We start from the raw sequence: 18279 nt of genomic DNA on the forward strand, positions 1-18279 counted from the left end.
TCTAGATGAAAAGTCTGCACTGCTGGCTAAGATAGCTGGCTGGTTTCAGCAAGAGAGCTTTCTTAGGCCTATTGGGGGTGTTATTGGGTTGTTGTTTTTATTTTTATGGTATGTTTAGTGGTTTTATATTTTGATTTTGTTCTGTGAACCACCCTGAGACCTCCCAGTACAGGGTGGTATATAAATTCAATAACTAATAATAATAATAATAATAATAATAATAATAATAATAATCTAGAAATGCTTGGGATTGAACCTGGGGCTTTCATAAAGAAGGTCTCCCACTAAGCTTTTGGCCTTCAGTTGATGACACTGTGTCTTAGAGTTGTGATAAGGTTCATTGGAATATAGAAAAATTGCCATCTTCCCTAAGTATTGGGGGATAAGGTAGAGACAGGTGCCATCCTCCAATTCTGGTGCCAGCCAGGCCACGCCTCTGCACTTAGCTCTCTGACTGGCATTAAAAAGAAAGAGCCAGGACTGGTTTTCATACGCTAGAATCTGACATTATAAAGAAAACATGGCAACATCCCAGTTGTTCAAGCAGAACTGCTGCTTTTGATGATTCAGAGAGACGTGTGTGTGTGTGTGTGTGTGTGTGTGTGTGTGTAATGGATTTGTGGGATGATCTTGAACCACGGGTTATTTGGAGAAGTAATGCACATCCTTTCTGGTAAAACACAATGGAATCGGGAAATGTGCCATTCCAGGGTTTGTGGGAGAATGCACAAGGCCTCGCTATACAGAACAGGAAGCTGGGGGAGAAACTGTTCATCAAAAACATTTCCAGTGATGTCTGTAGCTCACTATTTCTAAAAAGAAAAAGAAAAAGACCAAACCTTCTATGCAGTCATGTTGTTCTCTGCACAGCACACAAGATGCGCTGCCAGAGGCCTCCCACATATTTCTAAATGGGAAGCCTTCTCTGGGAAACATAAAGGGCTTTCTTCAGTACAGCCTTTCACACACTGGGGCACCTAAAGGTGCCCAGTGCTGTACACAATTTTTTTCCTGCATTTCCTTGTATGTGTTTGGCTTTGCAAACAGCACCTCTTAGCTCAGTTGACCCCCCCACACACCTGCCGAAACAGCCTCCAAGGTTTCTATCAAAGCCACCATCAAGAGGGTGTGGTACTAAGTTGTGGCTGTGCTGTGTGCAGTAAAACTGTCATGCGGGCAAAAGGAAATGCATGCCCTCCAACATTTCTCCGATGAAAATAGGAACGTCCTATTCTTTATTACTCTTATTCTTATTTTACTGTTTAAAACCCATGAATCCGACTGGGTTGCCCCAGCCACTCTGAGAAGCTCCCCACATATATGAAAACACAATAAAACATAAAAAAAACCCTTCCCCATACAGGGCTGCCTTTAGATGGCTGGGGGATTGGATAACTCCATACCCTCCAACATTTCTCCAATGAAAATAGGGACGTCCTAAGGAAAAATGGGGCATTCTGGATTGAATCAGAAACTGGGATGGCTTCTGTAAATCCGGGACTGTCCCTGGAAAACAGGGGCACTTGGAAGGTTTGGAAATACCTCCCTTGGTGGGTAGAGAAGGCTGGCTAAAAACTGTTTACCCAGCTCATACAAGCATCAGAAGAGCCCCGTTGCAACAGACCCACAACCCATCTCTATCTATTTGCACCCTTTTGTCACAGCGGCCTACCAAATCCAGACATTGGCGCTCAAAAGATCCTCACAGCAAAAGATCCTCTCCTTCCTTCCCCCCCTCTACACTGACTGGACCCTGCAAATTCACCTCAGTCCTCAGCTAGCTACCACACAAGGTGCCTCATCATCTTAAAACAGGCATTCCCAAACTCGGCCCTCCAGCCGTTTTCGGACTACAACTCCCACCCATCCCTAGCTAACAGGACCAGAGGTCAGGGATGATGGGAGTTGTAGTCCCAAAACAGCTGGAGGGCCAAGTTTGGGGATGCCTGTCTTAAAAGCTCTCTTCCTTGCCAGCGGCCTGGGCATTCTGCTTACCGCCGAAGGCAGATCCAAATAAATCATATTTTCAAAGGGAGAACGGCCACGGCGTTTCTGAGTCCCAGAATCCGCTGGTGCGCGATGAAATTTATTTTGCACCCAGCCTAATATAACCTAATTAAAGTCTGCACAATACCTCCTGCACTACCTCCAGTTCCGGGAGAACGGATGCTTCACTCTCAGAGGTAGCAGCTAGAGACCATCAGTGGAGGAGGTGAGCTGTTCACCTGGCTCCCCTTCACAGCTGCTGGAATTGCCCTTTTTGCACCTTTGGCCAGCAGAGGGTCACCCCCTTTTTGAGGAGTAGCTTTGGGGGGGGAGCAAGGACAAGGCCCACCCCCAGAACATCATCTTCTATGGAGATTGCCTTGCCCTGAATTGTTTTAAGTGCTTTTTAACTTGTACGTTTTTAATTTGGAGTTTTCAAAATAAAGGAGGTAAAATGGGCCTGGGAAGAGAGCAACTGGGGAAAGCAGTTGGCACCCCAATTGCAGTGGTTCTGGGCAAGGGGGAGGTTCTGGGAAAGTGGGTGGGACAGGACTGGTAAAGGACATGTGGCACAGGCAGTTGGTGACTGTGCCATGTGCCAGACCTCCCTTCAACTTGGGGAATTGTGGCTGTCCTATCAGCCAGCGCTGGGCTCTGCGGCTGTTCAATGTCAGGTTGGTCCTGCCTCACCCATGATGTGATTGTGCATAAGGAGGCTGATCTGGTCTGTATTACTGAGACCTGGATGGGTAAGCAGGGTGGAGCTGGTGCTGGCTCCTTGGTACAGCTCCAGGGCAGACTTGAGGGTCGGGGATGAGGAGTTGCTGTCTCCATCTCTGTCTCCAGACTTTCTAGCCAGTTGGGTGGGGATCCAGAGAGTTTGTTCCTGGTGTTGGGTAATTGGGACATATTAGGGATTCTGCTGGCTGAGTCTCCCTGCCTGAGCTGACAGAGCTGGTCTTGGAGGGAGTGTTGAGGACTCCCGGACTGCTGGTGTTGGGGGACTTCAACATCCATGCTAAAGCCATTAGCTCTGGCGTGGCTAAGGACTTCACGGCTGCCATGATGACCATGGGGCTGTCCCAACATGTCATCGGCCCAACACATGTGGACCTTGTTTTCTCACCTGGGCAGGAAGAGGGTGATCTGAAAGTGCGGGTTATTGGCATCAGTCCCTTGTCATGGTCAGATCACTTCCTGTTGACATTTAGGCTCTCAGCATCCTTCTCCCTTTGCAGAGGGAGGGGACCTATGAGGATGGTCTACCCTCAGAAGCTGATGGCTCCAATTGTTTTTCAGACAACCTTGGAGGATTTCCCTGCTGATATGACTGTGCTCCTGTTGAAGCCCTGGCCAACTTGTGGAACACCTGGATGGCTTGGGCCGCTGACGTGATCATCTGAATGCCCTCTCCTGCTTCATGGAGCCCACTTGGCTCCCTGGCCTGCAATAATCATCTGAGACCCTTCTTCATGTGCCCCCTCCATGAGAGGTCAAGAGGGACTAGATGGACTCCTGGCCTGACCTAGCAGAGTTCTTCTTATGTTCATTGGCAGGGGCTTGATAAAATGCAGTAGACTCATGCTTTTGAGCAGGCCATTGGTTATCACACAACCACCTCCATTTATGGTACCAAGTTGCACATACTGTATAGTTAAAGGAAGCACAACATAGGAGCTGGTTGTGAAACGGGCTCTTTAGCTATATTGACTGAGAGCATAACAAAACTGTTAAGAGTGTATTAGATAAAGTAAAATGGAAGGGCTTTCAATGTGCAACATTAATTTTCCACGCAAAGCATTATGGCAAAGTTTTAAGACCCACCCCCTTCCACTTTAGAGGGAATAGGGCTGCCAAGTCCCACAACCACTTTGAGGCATATGCTCAATATGTGATGGTGGTGATTGTCTTTTATTAGTCTAAATGGTACATTGAGGCAGTGAAAGGATGGAGGAAATGTCCCATCACTACCACAAACCCAGATCCAATAACCTTTAGGGAGCATTTGACGCAATTAAGTAAGTCAGGTTCTGGATTATATGGTGGCACACCACACCTATCTCTTTGTCAGGTCTAGATACATTTCATCTCTGTCCAAGATGAATTTTTAAAAGTCACTATGGATAGAAGACAAGTCTTCAAATGGTGCAAATTGGCTTGGGAGACACTGGACCTAAAATACAATGGTGTTTCTCCTTCATGACTGAGATGGACTGTCACTCCTTTTCTCAGCCTCTGTTGCCACTTCCCCATCATATTTAACTGCCTCCTCCCTACTAGACTTCCATAATTGCTTAAGCTATGCATTGAGCTGTATGCAGATTTTGCAGAGCTATCAGCTACCCCAACAAACGATCAGATACATTTCTTCCCCAACCCTGAAAAAAATGAAGAAAATATTTATATTTGAAAAGCCCACAAAAAAAGGTCCCCTTTCATATGCAGCAAGAGAATCTTGCCACCCCAAACCTGTAATTCCTCCTGGGGACAAAAAAGACTTGAGTTTTTAATAGGCTGGGTCTTGGTGACTCACTTTCTGCGTCAAATAGAAAGGGTCAAAGTCCTCCAGTGGCACCGCAACCAGGCCTTTTGGGATATCCCCATAGATGAAAGGCAAATTCTTCCCTGCCTCCAGGTCACTGTTTGGTTTTGGTTTGCTCTCTTCGTCATCATCTCTGTGACTGCTGTCTTGCTTAGGGCGCTTCTTCTTCTTATCTTCTGCGATGCGCTTCTCGATGTTAGCCAGAGATTCCGGAGTGAAAGGTCGAAAACTATCAGGGCCTGGTGGTGCAAGCAGCCGCCCTGCCATTTTTTCATCCTGCAGAAACTTATTTAGTTATGATGCGCCCGGGATAGGTCAGCTCTGTAGAGGAGAGAACAGAACAGACGGTCACAAGTCAAATCCTCAACATACTGGTGGGTGAATTGAGCATTTTTGGAGGGAAGAATGAATGAGTCGTGTTGAGCCACATCCCCACTGAGATACCACCAACTGTTGCATTGGTTTTACCATTCACCATTTGCATCTTCTCGAGGGGAGCGTTAAACAAAGCTGCCTGAGACAATGAGCTCAACACACACCCCTAGCCTCTCGCTTAAAGCAGAGCTAGCCAACATGGTACCCTCTGGATGTTGTCTAGGGTTGCCATATTTCGGAGACCAAAAACCCAGACACCCCACCATCGGGGTACCTTCCCCACCATCCTGCATCTCCTTCACTCACCCACCCACTAACTCCATCCTTGCCCACCTGCTTCCCCCTCCCTCCCTCCCTCCCTCCCCTCCTGCTCACGAGGGGAGGCTAAGCTGCCCCTGGAAGGTCACACAAGGCCAGGTGACTGCTGGGACTGGCATGGGGCCTAGTGCGGTCCTGGGACTCCAACTCCCATCAGCCCCAGCCACCATGGCTAATGCTCAGAGATTAATGGTTCAGAGATCATGGTTAATGCTCAGAGATTATAAGAGCTGTAGTTCAAGACCATCCTGAGGGCCACAGGTTCCCCATCCCTGTTTTAAACTACTTAAGGTTGTCAAGTTCATTGGTCCATTATAGAACTCATGTAAAATGGCAGGTAATGTGGATGAACTCTCTACTACTTGCTGTATTTTATGATACTTAGTACTGCCCTGACAAGTCTACCTCTTCTGGAGACAGCTTTTTAATATTAAGGCTGGCCAACCACTCCAGAACTTGTAAATCCGATGGTCCTCCTATTACTATTTTCCTTCTGAGCAGCTTCATTTTGTGATGCCAAAAGTTCACTGGTGTTTCTCTAAAAACCGCCTGAAGAGAAACATGGCAAAGTCTGCAAGAGCAGGTTCCTTAATAAGAAGATGCCTAATGATGGACAAGTTACCCTGATTTTCCAGGACAGTGTCTAGCTACAGGGTAGTATTAGTAATGTTCTGTGTTGTCCCAGTTACATAGGACCTCCAGAGGTCCAATAAGCTTAACCAGAGTCCCACATGAATCAAGCATGCCCCAGAATTCACCACAATGCACAGGAGTTGCATGGCAAATGCCTGTGTGGTCCTTGGCAGATAAGTCGATTTGGAAATACTTCCCTGAAAGCAGAAAGACTGAGACCACTGTGCCAGATTTGACCAAAGCTCCACACATGAACCCATCTCTTTTTAAAGTATATTAAGGTAGACATCTTCAGCTTTCCATGCAACAGTTCAGCAACAACACCAGTGGCCCATCACTGTAAACCACAGTTAATGATTCAATATGAATGCTCCTATAGGGGTTGTTTTGCTTCTCCCTGCTAGTACGCAGATGAAACAAACCATGGCTTAGTGTTATGTTCAAACCAATGACCATGGTTTGCTTCACTCCAACAAAGCACAATCGGTAAGCCAAAACAAGCCTTGGCTTCAGATCATGGTTTGCTGAAAATGAAACAAACCACAATCCCTCTTTCAAAGGTAACTCTAAGTCGAAGACCTTGGTTTGATTCCCTCCAGTGCTAGCAGGCAGCAAAAACCAGGGTGGGATCAACTCATACACGGTAAACCATGGTTTACAGCTTACCATGATGTTTGAACATCGTCAATACAACATTACAACAATAACACCCCAACACTATAATTTTGGCACAAACGTATGTGAGTCAATGGTTTAAACATTATTCTTATTACTTTTATGTTGAAATAATGGCAGAAGAATACCGGTACATTTATTGGCCCTGACACAAATGCACATGCACCACATGCTAACATCTGCATGCATGGAGCTTTTCTGAATGCCAATGTTAAAATGCATTTCAGGGATTAGTGAGTTTGATGGAGATAGGGACTGAGGAGGAGCCCATATCTATATGAAATATCTTCAAATGTTGGCTGATTTGCTCTAGTATATTTCTCCTCTTCCCTTTCCGTCAAGCTGCCTGCCTGAAATCCTATAGGGCGCTAAGCAAGAAATCAATCTCTGCCATCCACAGATTCAGCTAGCATTTTAAACCAGCAGATTATATCCTAACGCAGCGCCTTCTTTTTCACTTCTCCCTTGAACAGTACAATACAGGATCAAGCCACACAATCTCTTCATATTACTCACGCTATTGGAAGCCACAAGTATTGGAGTTAAGATCAGATTATACAGGTAAAAGAAACCATGTGTCCCAGGTAAAATTTGGACCAGTAATGCTTGGATTTTTAACCTTTAAAAATGTTATGGGTTTAGTTTGTTGGCTAGGGCAGGCATGGGGAAACTGTGGTCCTCCAAACATCATTAAAGGGTCCAACTCCCACCAACTGCATCCAGCATTGCCAATGGCCAGAATGTCCAACAACATCTAGAGGCCACAGGTTCCCCAGCTCTAGTCTAGGGACCTGCATCTTGCTTTGGGTGCAAGAGGGATCCTGAGTTTACAAGCCTTGGAAATCAGGGAAAGAAGGGCCATGCCAAAAAAGATAGATGGCAAATAATACTCACTATTCAGCATCCATACAGAAAGAGGCAAAACATGAATGCAACAACCTCCTGCATGGGTGAAACCTCCTGTATTATGTATTACATGCAAGTATTTGCTGGGGATGGGGTGGGGGAAGTGGCTAGCTGAATACCTTTTCTAGGGTTGCCATTAAAAAAGAATGCTTGTTTCTATGCCTTAACAGCAGGCTGATCTTGCAGACATGAGCAGAAGATGATAACCCTTATCTTCATGCAGCAAAAAACTTCATCTACTGCCGATTTCTGCAGATAAGGCTTCTGCTCCAAGGACAAGAGCAGTTCAGGATTTTTACTGATCAGTTGGCAACCCTGTGTCTGATCTCAATAGGGACCTATGCATACAAAGCCAAAATTGCATGTCTTTTTAAAATCAAACTGAATTTAATGCAAACCTTCTCCTCCTCGCCCCCACAAGCTGACCAAATTCCATTGCCAGTAAAGAAAAGACGTAAGATTTTAGAAACAGAGATGCTACTAAGAAATTTTTTTCTTTTTGGCAGGCATCATGAAAAGCAAACAAAGACTCATTTGAAGGATGAGTCTAGAGAAATAAGTTTGCATTCTGCAGGGACTGCACAGTGTCCCCAGCAAAGAGGCCACCAACCAGGTATGACGTGCTGTCAGACCGAACAGTAAGTGTGAGTCAGAAAAACAAGAGTTTGTCTGCATCTGGTGCTCCTATGTAGAACAAACACACAGAAATGCACAAGCAGAGCCCCCCCCTTTCTTTGTAGTTTGACACCTTTCCCGGAGAAACAGGAAGGAGAATGAAACCGTGATTCAGGACTGACGATTCAGAGCTTTTCGCTCCGAAGGAAGGGGAGTGGAATTCTAGAAGCTGTGCACTGATGCAACGGCACTGCAGCACTGCAGACTGAAATACAACAGAGCACACGAGCTTTGGCACTTAAGGGAGCCGTCTAACTGCTGGATGGGCAGAGGGTTTTTTAAGGTGCAGAAATAATCCCGTTGCTTCGTGCACCAGACACAGAGGGACTAACTTGTAGAAACAGAGACGATACAGATATATTCAGCAAATAAGAGAAAGGCACATGCAAACACAAAATGCTTTTTCACATACAATTCTTACAGCAGAAAACAACTGACTAGCAAGGACCCCTTGAATAAGGAATGATGACTCAACATATTCCTTGAAGCTGACGATCCCCTACGGGGCCAAATCATTACGATGCAGCTATCTCTTAGCTCCACCTTAACGGGAGTTTATTACTGTGGTGTAGTGACTAGACTGCTGAGAAAACCTAGGCTTAAATCACCACTCAGCCATGAAGCTCACTTGATGACCTTGGGCAAGTCACCATCTTCTAGCCCAGGCATCCCCAAACTGCGGCCCTCCAGATGTTTTGGCCTACAACTCCCATGATCCCTAGCTAACAGGACCAGTGGCCGGAGAAGATGGGAATTGTAGTCCAAAACATCTGGAGGGCCGAAGTTTAGGAATGCCTGTTCTAGCCTTACCTACCTCACAGGGTTGTTGTGAGGAGATACCACACTGAGGAAGGGTGGAAACAATACAACACCCCCATAATCAAATGGTTGTGTGAAGAGGTGCTGCATATTGGACTGTCTGAGGACACACAACTGTAAAACGAGTAAGGCTGCAGCCTTTAACTGGCAGATCAGCTGGCTAAAGTTTTTCTTGATTCATCAGAGGGAGTAATTTTATTTCATAAGGCTACAAAGGCATTACCTGTTTGCTTTAAGGATATTTTAGCTCTGGTTTGTTACACTAACAGATAACAAAAAAAAAAGGAAAGATGACCAGTCCCGTCCAACAAAGAATGGCAGCTTTCTTCTTTTTTCCATTACTTCCTTTGGCATATTTAAAAAGGCATCTATAACGAGGTTTTGGTAATATGCCCATGTGTTTCAATCTGACTTATTAATTGATCAATAAGTTAAACATCATATGATTAATCAACCAAAACTTCTTTAATTGGCTGATAGTGCTAAGCATGAGACAGTGAAATATTTACTTCTGCAGTTTATCCAGAGCAAGCATGCAATACCAGTCAGTTGAAGCACGTTCATCTGCAATTATAGCATCACCGATAAACCTCACCTTCCACCTTATAAAGCCAACAGAGCAAGCAATTATTGAGAAAGGCAGAGTGATTTTGCCCAAGGCCACACTAGCAGAACTCTAATCAGGTCAACTATGCCCTGCAGGACCATTCCGCCACCTGAGATTCTCAATGTCTCCCAGGAGATAGGGAGGTTTAATCCTATAATCAATTTCCAACACTACACAGATACACAATGCAAGGAAATGAATGGGACAAGCCATTTTAATATCACCCTTCATCAATAGATTTTCAGGACAATTCACAACATAAAATCGCAATATAAAAACCACAAACTAAATAATAAAATTAAGAACAACCACAAACCAATAAAACAATTGTAGCCTAACCATCAAATTCTATGGAGACTTACTCACACCCTCAAAATCTGCTGTCCCTATTTACTCCCAGTCAGTGGATTGTTTTTGACACTGGGGAAGGACAGGTTTAAAGAGGCCTTTGCCCTTGCTGTAATCTAAATACACCCCCCTGCAAAAAAAACCCAGTCCCAGTCATTGACCAAAGTTTTTATCTTGTATTTTTATGTTGTGAACTGCCCCTGAGATCTATGGATGAAGTATGGTATAGAACATAAAATAAATCTTGTGTGATATTATGGCACTGCATAGGGCCACTTTATGAGCCTTATAGCTGCAGGAGTCTTCAATCTACTCCACGGTTATTTTGACTGGCACAAAGGAAATGGGGAGTGATGATGGAATTCTTGGGATTCACTCACGAAAACACCAAGTAAAGGCATAAAGTAAATACCGGAGAAGAATCACGAGGGTCATGGGGAACTCCTTGGGCACACCCACAACATTTCTTCAATGGAGAGCTGGAATATTCCTAAACCATGGGTCAAAGATCCACCGCAAGTACACACAGAGATTCTTGCTGTAGCCTTTGATGGGGAGGGGGAGACCCCTCATGCTACCTAAGTGTGGAACCTACACAAGGAGGAGCTATAAATACTTGAACCACAATGTCTCTTGGTTGCTGTGAAGCAAGGGGGAAAGCCTCTTATATGACAGTGTTCTTTGTGTGATTGTGGTGACTCGTCCTTTCAGATGGGGCATCTGGTTCATTCATCATGAGTGGAAGTTGCGGGGAATGGGGGTTACACCACTGCTCAACCCACAGCGAGGATCGTTTATGGCCGCATGCATGGTTACAAGTTTTCCTTGGAGTAAACTGATCAAACAATCCATTGGACATAAGGAAAACAAAGGGGTTTGACACAAGGAAAATAAACCCACCAACTTCAGGGTTTCCAAAACTTCCCAACACCATGGACCACTTGAAAATTGCTGAGGGACTTGGCAGATCACGTAAAGATTTTTCTGCCTGTTGTAGCAACTGTAATGTGCTGTGTGATCTTTAATTCAGTTTTTACAGACATAGCATAAAGGAAGCTTGCAGGCCCCTGGCAGTCTATGGGGCACAGTTTGGGACCCCCTGCATTACTATGTTAAAATAAAGACCCGTTACCCCTATTGGTCCAGTCCCAATGACATTTGAACAGCATTTCTTAATTCCAAGTAAAATGTAGCCATTTGGGTGGTGGTGATGAATGCTAGCCAAATAGGGAAGTGGCCCATAGCAATGGTGTATGCCCGGGTTAGCAACTTTTCCTAACTGTGTCATTCCTGGTCCTGCTACCCAAACAGCAGCTTTGAAATGTGCTGCTCACATTTTAATTTATCTCGCAGCTGTCTTTGCCCTGAGTCGATGGTAAGGTGTTGCATATCTCCTCCTGGTCACTACCCCAACAACCAAACTGTTCACCTAGAAAGGAAATAAAACAAACTGAATAATCAGATAATGGGGGACCAGAGGAAGGAGTCCGCACCATGAACAAAGACTGCAAAATCTGCTTAAACCTCTGGGAATCTAATTAAAAAGCAAACATCTGGGCACTTCAGGAAGGCTAGAAGAGAGGGAGCTATGAGGCAAGGTCTGGAAGGCAGGTTCTGTGACAGCAACCTTAAAGGAACTGGGAATCTAAGGTTTCAGTCTTGCAAAAATAAAATGGCAGAAAGAAGGACATATGCTGACGATACATAAATATTTCAAGGGATGTCAGAAAGAAGGAGGAAAGCAAGTTGTTCACTATTCCCAAAGAGAGAAAACAATGGATTCAAAAAGGCTTAAGATGGGCTTTAAGAAGAAATGAGGAAAGGAAATTTGCCAGCAATGCTATCCAGCAATGGAACAAGAATGTGGAACCCCATTCCCTGGGGTTCACATCTGGGCTAAAAGCACACGTTTCAATGACTCATGGGACCTTTAAAAGATTAGACCAATTCATGGACGATAAAGCTATCAGACTCAATGGCTATATTCTAACTCCACGGTCAGAGGCAGTATGTCTATGGGATGCCTGAAAGCAGGAACTGAGCTGAACAGCAGTGTAATCAACCAGTTGCCTCCAGGAAGCCCAGCAGCAAGACTCAAAGGTGGTGGTCCTCTCCTATTGTTGTGTGGTACCGGTAGTAGCCACAGCTAGCTTTATATTCAATGAATTTGTCTTTGTTCTTTTTTCAAACAGTCTTAACTAGTGGCCACCACACTGCACAGCTTCGATAGTTAACTAGTGCTTGTTTACACATCACCCCAAAAAGAGAATGTGTATGTATGTGTATTTGCATAAAATTAGTATAAAATAGAAATCCAATGCATCTTCCTATGGTGCGGAAGCCTGACCAGGCACCCCGTGTGGCTCTTCAATCTGCTGTCTGTTCAGGGGCTGTTGATGGGCAAATTTAAGGCCCTCCCTGCTCTCCCTTCCTATTGCTCTTTATCTTAAAACTGGACTCAAACTAAGCAGCCTTTCAAAGGCAGCACATAGAGGGCTGTTCCCTGATAAGCCCTCCAAACTGAGGGCTTCCTTCTGCAAAGCTGGCCACCCAAACTCACACATCCACTAACATCCACCAGCATGGGTGCCAGGTCATCAGTGGTGATCCTAAAACGTTTTTTCTGGTGACCACCTGCCCCTTGGTCTCAAGGATGAAGCCTCTCATCCCTTGCTCCCTGGATTTTTTTTTTACATTCCTCACACACATGAGAAATTGCCTGCTGATATCAGTACCAACATCATTTGCTTCATGCCTTAAGATTTCTCCCTGTCCCCTGCAAATTCCAATAAAAACACTTCTCAGAAAACATAATATCTGGAATGCCAAAGAAACGTTGGTTGATAAAGTCAGATTGTGGCAAATGTTTCATTTTGCATTGATTATCGAATCAATTTATGAATTGTAGAATGTGACATTTAAATTTCACTGCCCAAAGGGTGATTCTCCTTGTGCAAGCAGCTAGTGCAAGGGACATCATGGTGCACACTTCTAATTGTGTGAGTGCTTATGCAAAGCTTTGCATGCCTATAAGTGGAACTATGATGTTCCTGCCAATGGATCAGCATTTTTGTGCTCTTTCCCCCCCCTTGACTCTGTACCACAAGGCACTTTATGTTATTTATTTATTTCAGAAGATTTATAAACTGCTCACATTATAAAATATCTGAGCAATGTACAAAAAGCAAAAAATAAGTACTGTATGCAACAGGCACCAGAAATAATGTATTTAAATGACAGAACAGTCACAGAAAATGATTGGTGGACTATTATTATTATTATTGGTCAGAAAAGCATTGGGTAAATTAAAAAGGAGTCTGAAAGAGTGCATCTGAACAAAAAGATTGTCAGAGCATGGTCTCTCTCAGAACTTGATCCAGTTCTTTTATTCTTACTCCTGCTACCTTATTCCTTGCTGTGGCCAGTAAAGCAGAGGCTGTTACAGCGCTTAGGCAAAAATAGTAAATGTTCATCTACTGCATCATTGCTCAGGACTTCCCTTCCATCTGTCTTTTGTCCTGTTGCATTTTTGTTATACACAGTACTGTGTGGTCATGATACATTATGCAGATTAAAGGTATTTGCATACATCTCCTCAGTTCTTCACAATATAATCTGTTTCTATCATTCAGGTTTTCAAATATCACAGGAACTGTCAACAGGGGGAAAGCAGATAAAAAGGGACAGGTTTTTTTGGGGGGATGCTTTGAGGAGTTACAATGACAAGCACTTGCAACTTGGACATCCAAGATTCTAGAGGTCCTAATCTCTGTGCCAGATTGTACCTGGCCTTGTGCAACAAACCAACAGAGCACGTAACCTTCTAGTTATATACGACTCCAATCTGGATGCATACCTTTGTGCTGTACTTGAAAAGTTATAAGAATCATAGGAAGCTGCCTTATAGTGAGTCAGATCATCGGTCCATCTGTCTCAGTGCTGCTTACACTGATTGGGGGATGTCAGGGATTGGACCTGTGACTTCCTGCACACAAAGCAGTTTTCAGCATACATCCCTAGTGCAGCAACTCTGCGACATGATATTGAGAATGCCAGGCTTTCCCAGGTATTGCTGAAATCAACGAAACACTACCAATGGCCAGCACCCACTCGACTACAATGTCTCCTGGTGAGCACGGATTTGCAGGGCCAGCCCTCCCATGAGGCAGAGTGTGCAGCTGCCCCAGGCAGCAAATTCTGAGAAGCAAACATGGGCTAGAAAGGTGTGCCATGGGGCCTGCCCTGCAGCCCTAAGCTAGCTTGCTGCACTAGCATGGCTGGCCTGGCACACCAAGGTGACCTGAGTTAACCCACCTCAAGTGACATGCTACACCCACTCCACCGGGGTGTGGTCCTAGATCTGAGGCAGCGGAGAAGCGTCGGTGGCACGTCTTGCCTAAGGCACCAAAGGGGCTTGGTCCGGCCCTGTGAATTTGCCACTATCATTCATACCTTGGGACCTTTTTAGTTGTTAACTTCTAATCCAGTGTTTGAAATCAGCCAGGAGCCACTTTCAACCACTTACGACCAAATGAAGATGCCTGGGCGCCAGGATGGCACCTGCCATCTCCACCATCTGTGGATCATTGGATCTGAACTGTTATCAAACACTAATGCCCCATCCTGTAGAATTCTATCAGTTATATTTTATCTGCACAATCACACAATGAATTTCTGGAACCAAATTGCTTTTACTGTGCAGCACGAGCAGTCACCATTCAGAAAAAGAGGTCGGAATAGCCCCATATATATGTGTGGACTTTTCTTCTTTAAGTTCTCAAAGTTCCTAACCTAGTTCAAGGTTGTCATCTGAACAAGCCAGACATTTAACTGAGAACCCATCACAGTCAGTCCATCATTTGAAAAATAAGACTTGAGAGCCATCTTACGCCAAAATGGCAACTAAGGATTCCGTTTTGGCAACTGCAACCTTGCCTTAAGGAGCCATGTGGCGCCTAGATGTTATATCTGAGTTTCCAACACCGTTAACCATATAGAAGTGAAAAGTGCCTAGTGAAAAGTGCCACCGCACACCCTCTGACGGGAAAGGGGTGTCTGCAGCATGTGACATTAATGCTCAGGACTGTCCCCAACACATGTTGCTGCCTAAGGCAAAGGGTAAGATCCCCCTCCACTATTCCACATACAGTAGCGGACTGGGGTCAGCTGGCTAGTTTAGGAGGTGCATGAGAAGCTGTGTGGCACATACAGGTAAGCTCAGCAGCAATGGTTGTAGGCAGGAGGCTTCTGCCATTTCCCCTGACATCTGCCACCTGAGGCAAATCCGCCACTCTGCCCTATGGTAGGGTCAGACCTGCAGGTGCTGTTTGCTTTTCCCTTTCAACCCCAAAAGGGCATTCAGGACAGCTTACAAGAAAAGCAGACACAGGCGCACACGTAACAATCCCTCTCATTAAAATATCAACACTATAGATTCATCAAAGAATACTCAACAACCTCACCCAAATAAAATAAAAAGCAGTGTGTGTGTGTGTCAAAGGGAGAAAAAGGGTGAGAGTGATCATACATAATTCCAGTTAATCTAAGGATCAACCAGGTAAATACCTGTAATAATGACCTCTGAACTTAGACGAGGACAGGTCTAAATTCGCTCCATGACATTTTCACACACTACTGATATACCACTTGCACATGCAGCTCTAAATAAAAATAAAAATAAAATCCACACAAAATTCTTTGAAAAAAATATACTAACATTTTAGCCTGAGGCTGCCTCTTTCCCGCTCTCCTTCCCATTTTAGCTGGAAAGTGCAGAAACTGTCATATATGTGTAAAAACGTGGCCCCAAATACCTGTGATGACATGTCATCCCTTCCAGGTAAACTGTACGAGGCGGGGAAAAGATGTCTGCTCCCATAGAACACCTTTCCAGCTGTTCCAAGCGGCCTACGACCTGAAAAAACCGAGGCAGGGTGGAAGAGTCTAAAATACAATTCTCCAACCAGATTCCAAAGCAGACCACATTCAAATACATTTAACCAGGATCTGTGAATTGGGTGAGTTTATGTTAGAATGCAGACCTGCCCGCCCTCACCTTCCTAACTACTGTACACTTTTTAAAAAATATATTTTTATTAAAGAGTTTCATGGTTTACAAAAGTATGTGCATTGTCCTTTTTCCAGGTTGTAAAGTCTTTTCTACAGCTCAGTTACGCTTGACATATGGTTTCTAGGTTTTGATTGTGTCAGTAGCTGCATGTATTTAACTGGCGGATGCCTTCCTTGGGTTTATCAGGAGCGACACATTTCACATACAGGTTTATCCTATTTGCCTAATTGTGTGTCCTCTAGGAAAGACGGCACTGCCATTTGTCAAAGTGGTATTGCCATTATTTATCTGCAGAACGTTATTAATCAAGAAGGCCGAAAAGGATAGGTCCATCAATACCTTTCAGTGCTCGAGGAGCAATGGCAAAAGAAGGCTATTGCCTCCATGCCCTGCTTAAAGTCTTCCCAGATGCATCTGGTTGGCCACTGTGGAAAACAGGATGCTGGATTTGATGGAGCTTTTGTCTAATCCAGCAGGGCTCTCCTTAAGTGCTGAGCAAGAATGTGGGAGGCTGAACGTCTCCAAATATCCTGGCTCCACACCGAAGCACTACAGGCTGAAGCTGATCCAAGACGTTATGACAAGAGGAGCTTCCAGCTGCAGTCCTATGCACATTTACTTGCAAGTATGCCCCCATTGAAGACTGTGGGGTTTACTTTTGAGTAAACGGGATCAGATTGCAAGGATACAGTTGCAATAAACCCTAACAATTTTTTTTAAAAATAAAGTAAGTAGATTAGCTGTTACTCGGATCCAACTGAAATGAATTTAGAATCTGGATGTTAAGCAAGAATTGAGTCTCGCCATACACAATCCAGAATTTGCCAAAGGACTGTTCCTAAACCCAGACAAAGCTAGTAAAAATGTTCCATTTGCAGCAATCTTTGTACCAGAGTTTGGATTCTGTATGAGTACCTATAGCTGCATACTGGGAAGTAAGTGCCCTTGATTTCAGAGAGACTTACTTCTATATGGGTATTGTCAAGGACCACAACTTATTGGCTTTAAAATGTGGCCTATTGATTTGATTTTGAGAAATCAGATTTTTAGTTATTAGCGGCTAATCCGTATAAAGGTCTATGGCAGGGATGAGGTACCTGCGATCCACCACATGCTGTTGGACTACAGGATCCAACATCCATGACCATTTGCCATGCTGAGGCTAATGGGATTTGGAGTTCAGCAAGAACTGCAGAGCCACAGGTTTCTCACCTCTGGGGTCTATGGCAACAACCAGTGTAGAAAGCCGTGGACCCCAGTATGACTGGAGTAAAGGAGTTGTAAATAAATAAATAAATTCAGACAAGACTCAAATTTTGGTTTGGTTTTTGGCAGAATTTAGGCCACAACTTTATTGATTACAAATCAAGTGAGTGGTTGCATAGGTTCTGGTTCAACTAGCTCCCTGCACCCTTGCAGGCAGCGCTGACCCTGGGCACCAACCATAAGTCAGCCTTGGGTGAACACTTGGGACAGTGGCAAGCAGGAGCCCTGCTAGGCCTCCACCCAGATGTCCCCTGGACTCAGGCTCAGGGCACAACCCCTCACAGGGAAGACCAACAATGAGTCTGTGGATTCCTTGTTAAAGGAATACCCAAAGCATAGGGTATCCACCTGAACCAGAGCCTATCCGCAACCTTACAAGTTGTGACGATTTGCTACGCAGCAGGCAAAACCCAAATGGCACCAGCCAATCAGCCAAGTGGGGAAAATTTGTGCCGTGCCCCTGTCCCAATGACAGACGACACACGATGGCATAGCAAGGTCAAGTGCAAGCCCTAAATATAGGGAGAGGTGGGTGGGTGTTCCGATGCAAAGAGTCCGAAAGAGGAAGCTCAGGGCACGTGCATCTGGATATATAGTGGTCCCTCGAACTGCTTTGACTGGCGTCCCGCTAGCCCAATTGCTCCCAGGTTCAAGGGACCACCAATAGGGTGTTGTGGCCGCTCCAAAATTCCCACCCACAACACAGGGTCTGATTGCCAGGTCCCACTACAACACGTGCCCTCTTGTTAGGGAGGACCCGATATGTGTTAAGAAGCTGAATTAGAAAACCACTGATTGAGGTTTGATAGCTTACCTAGATGCCTCCATGATGGAATTGTGGGGTTCAGGAAAGCACTATCCATGAACAGATCTGCGTATATGCCTGCTTCAATTATTTAATTTTCAAAAGGCACAGTAGCAAGGGCCTTCCATTACCAACATCACATTATTTTTTCAAGTGTTCCCTACAGTCCATTTAGTGCTGCATTATGAAGTTATTACCATCAATAATTAAAAGTCCATTGTTTGAAATAAATGAACAGATGAAAATTTTGAGGT

At 44.7% G+C, this 18279-nt stretch overlaps 1 protein-coding gene across 1 annotated transcript in view; it reads right to left on the reverse strand.

Moving 5' to 3' along the window:
• Positions 1-4795, reverse strand: part of SCN8A (sodium voltage-gated channel alpha subunit 8) — a 65847-nt gene extending 61052 nt beyond the window's left edge. The window contains exon 1 of the mRNA XM_088661346.1: positions 4520-4795. Within this exon, the coding sequence (XP_088517472.1) occupies positions 4520-4795 (276 nt within the window). The remainder of the gene's footprint in view (positions 1-4519) is intronic.
• Between the last annotated feature and the right edge of the window lie 13484 nt (positions 4796-18279).

This window comes from Zootoca vivipara, chromosome 2 (genome assembly GCF_965207765.1).
Source record: "Zootoca vivipara chromosome 2, rZooViv2.hap1.1, whole genome shotgun sequence".
Lineage (NCBI taxonomy): Eukaryota > Metazoa > Chordata > Lepidosauria > Squamata > Lacertidae > Zootoca > Zootoca vivipara.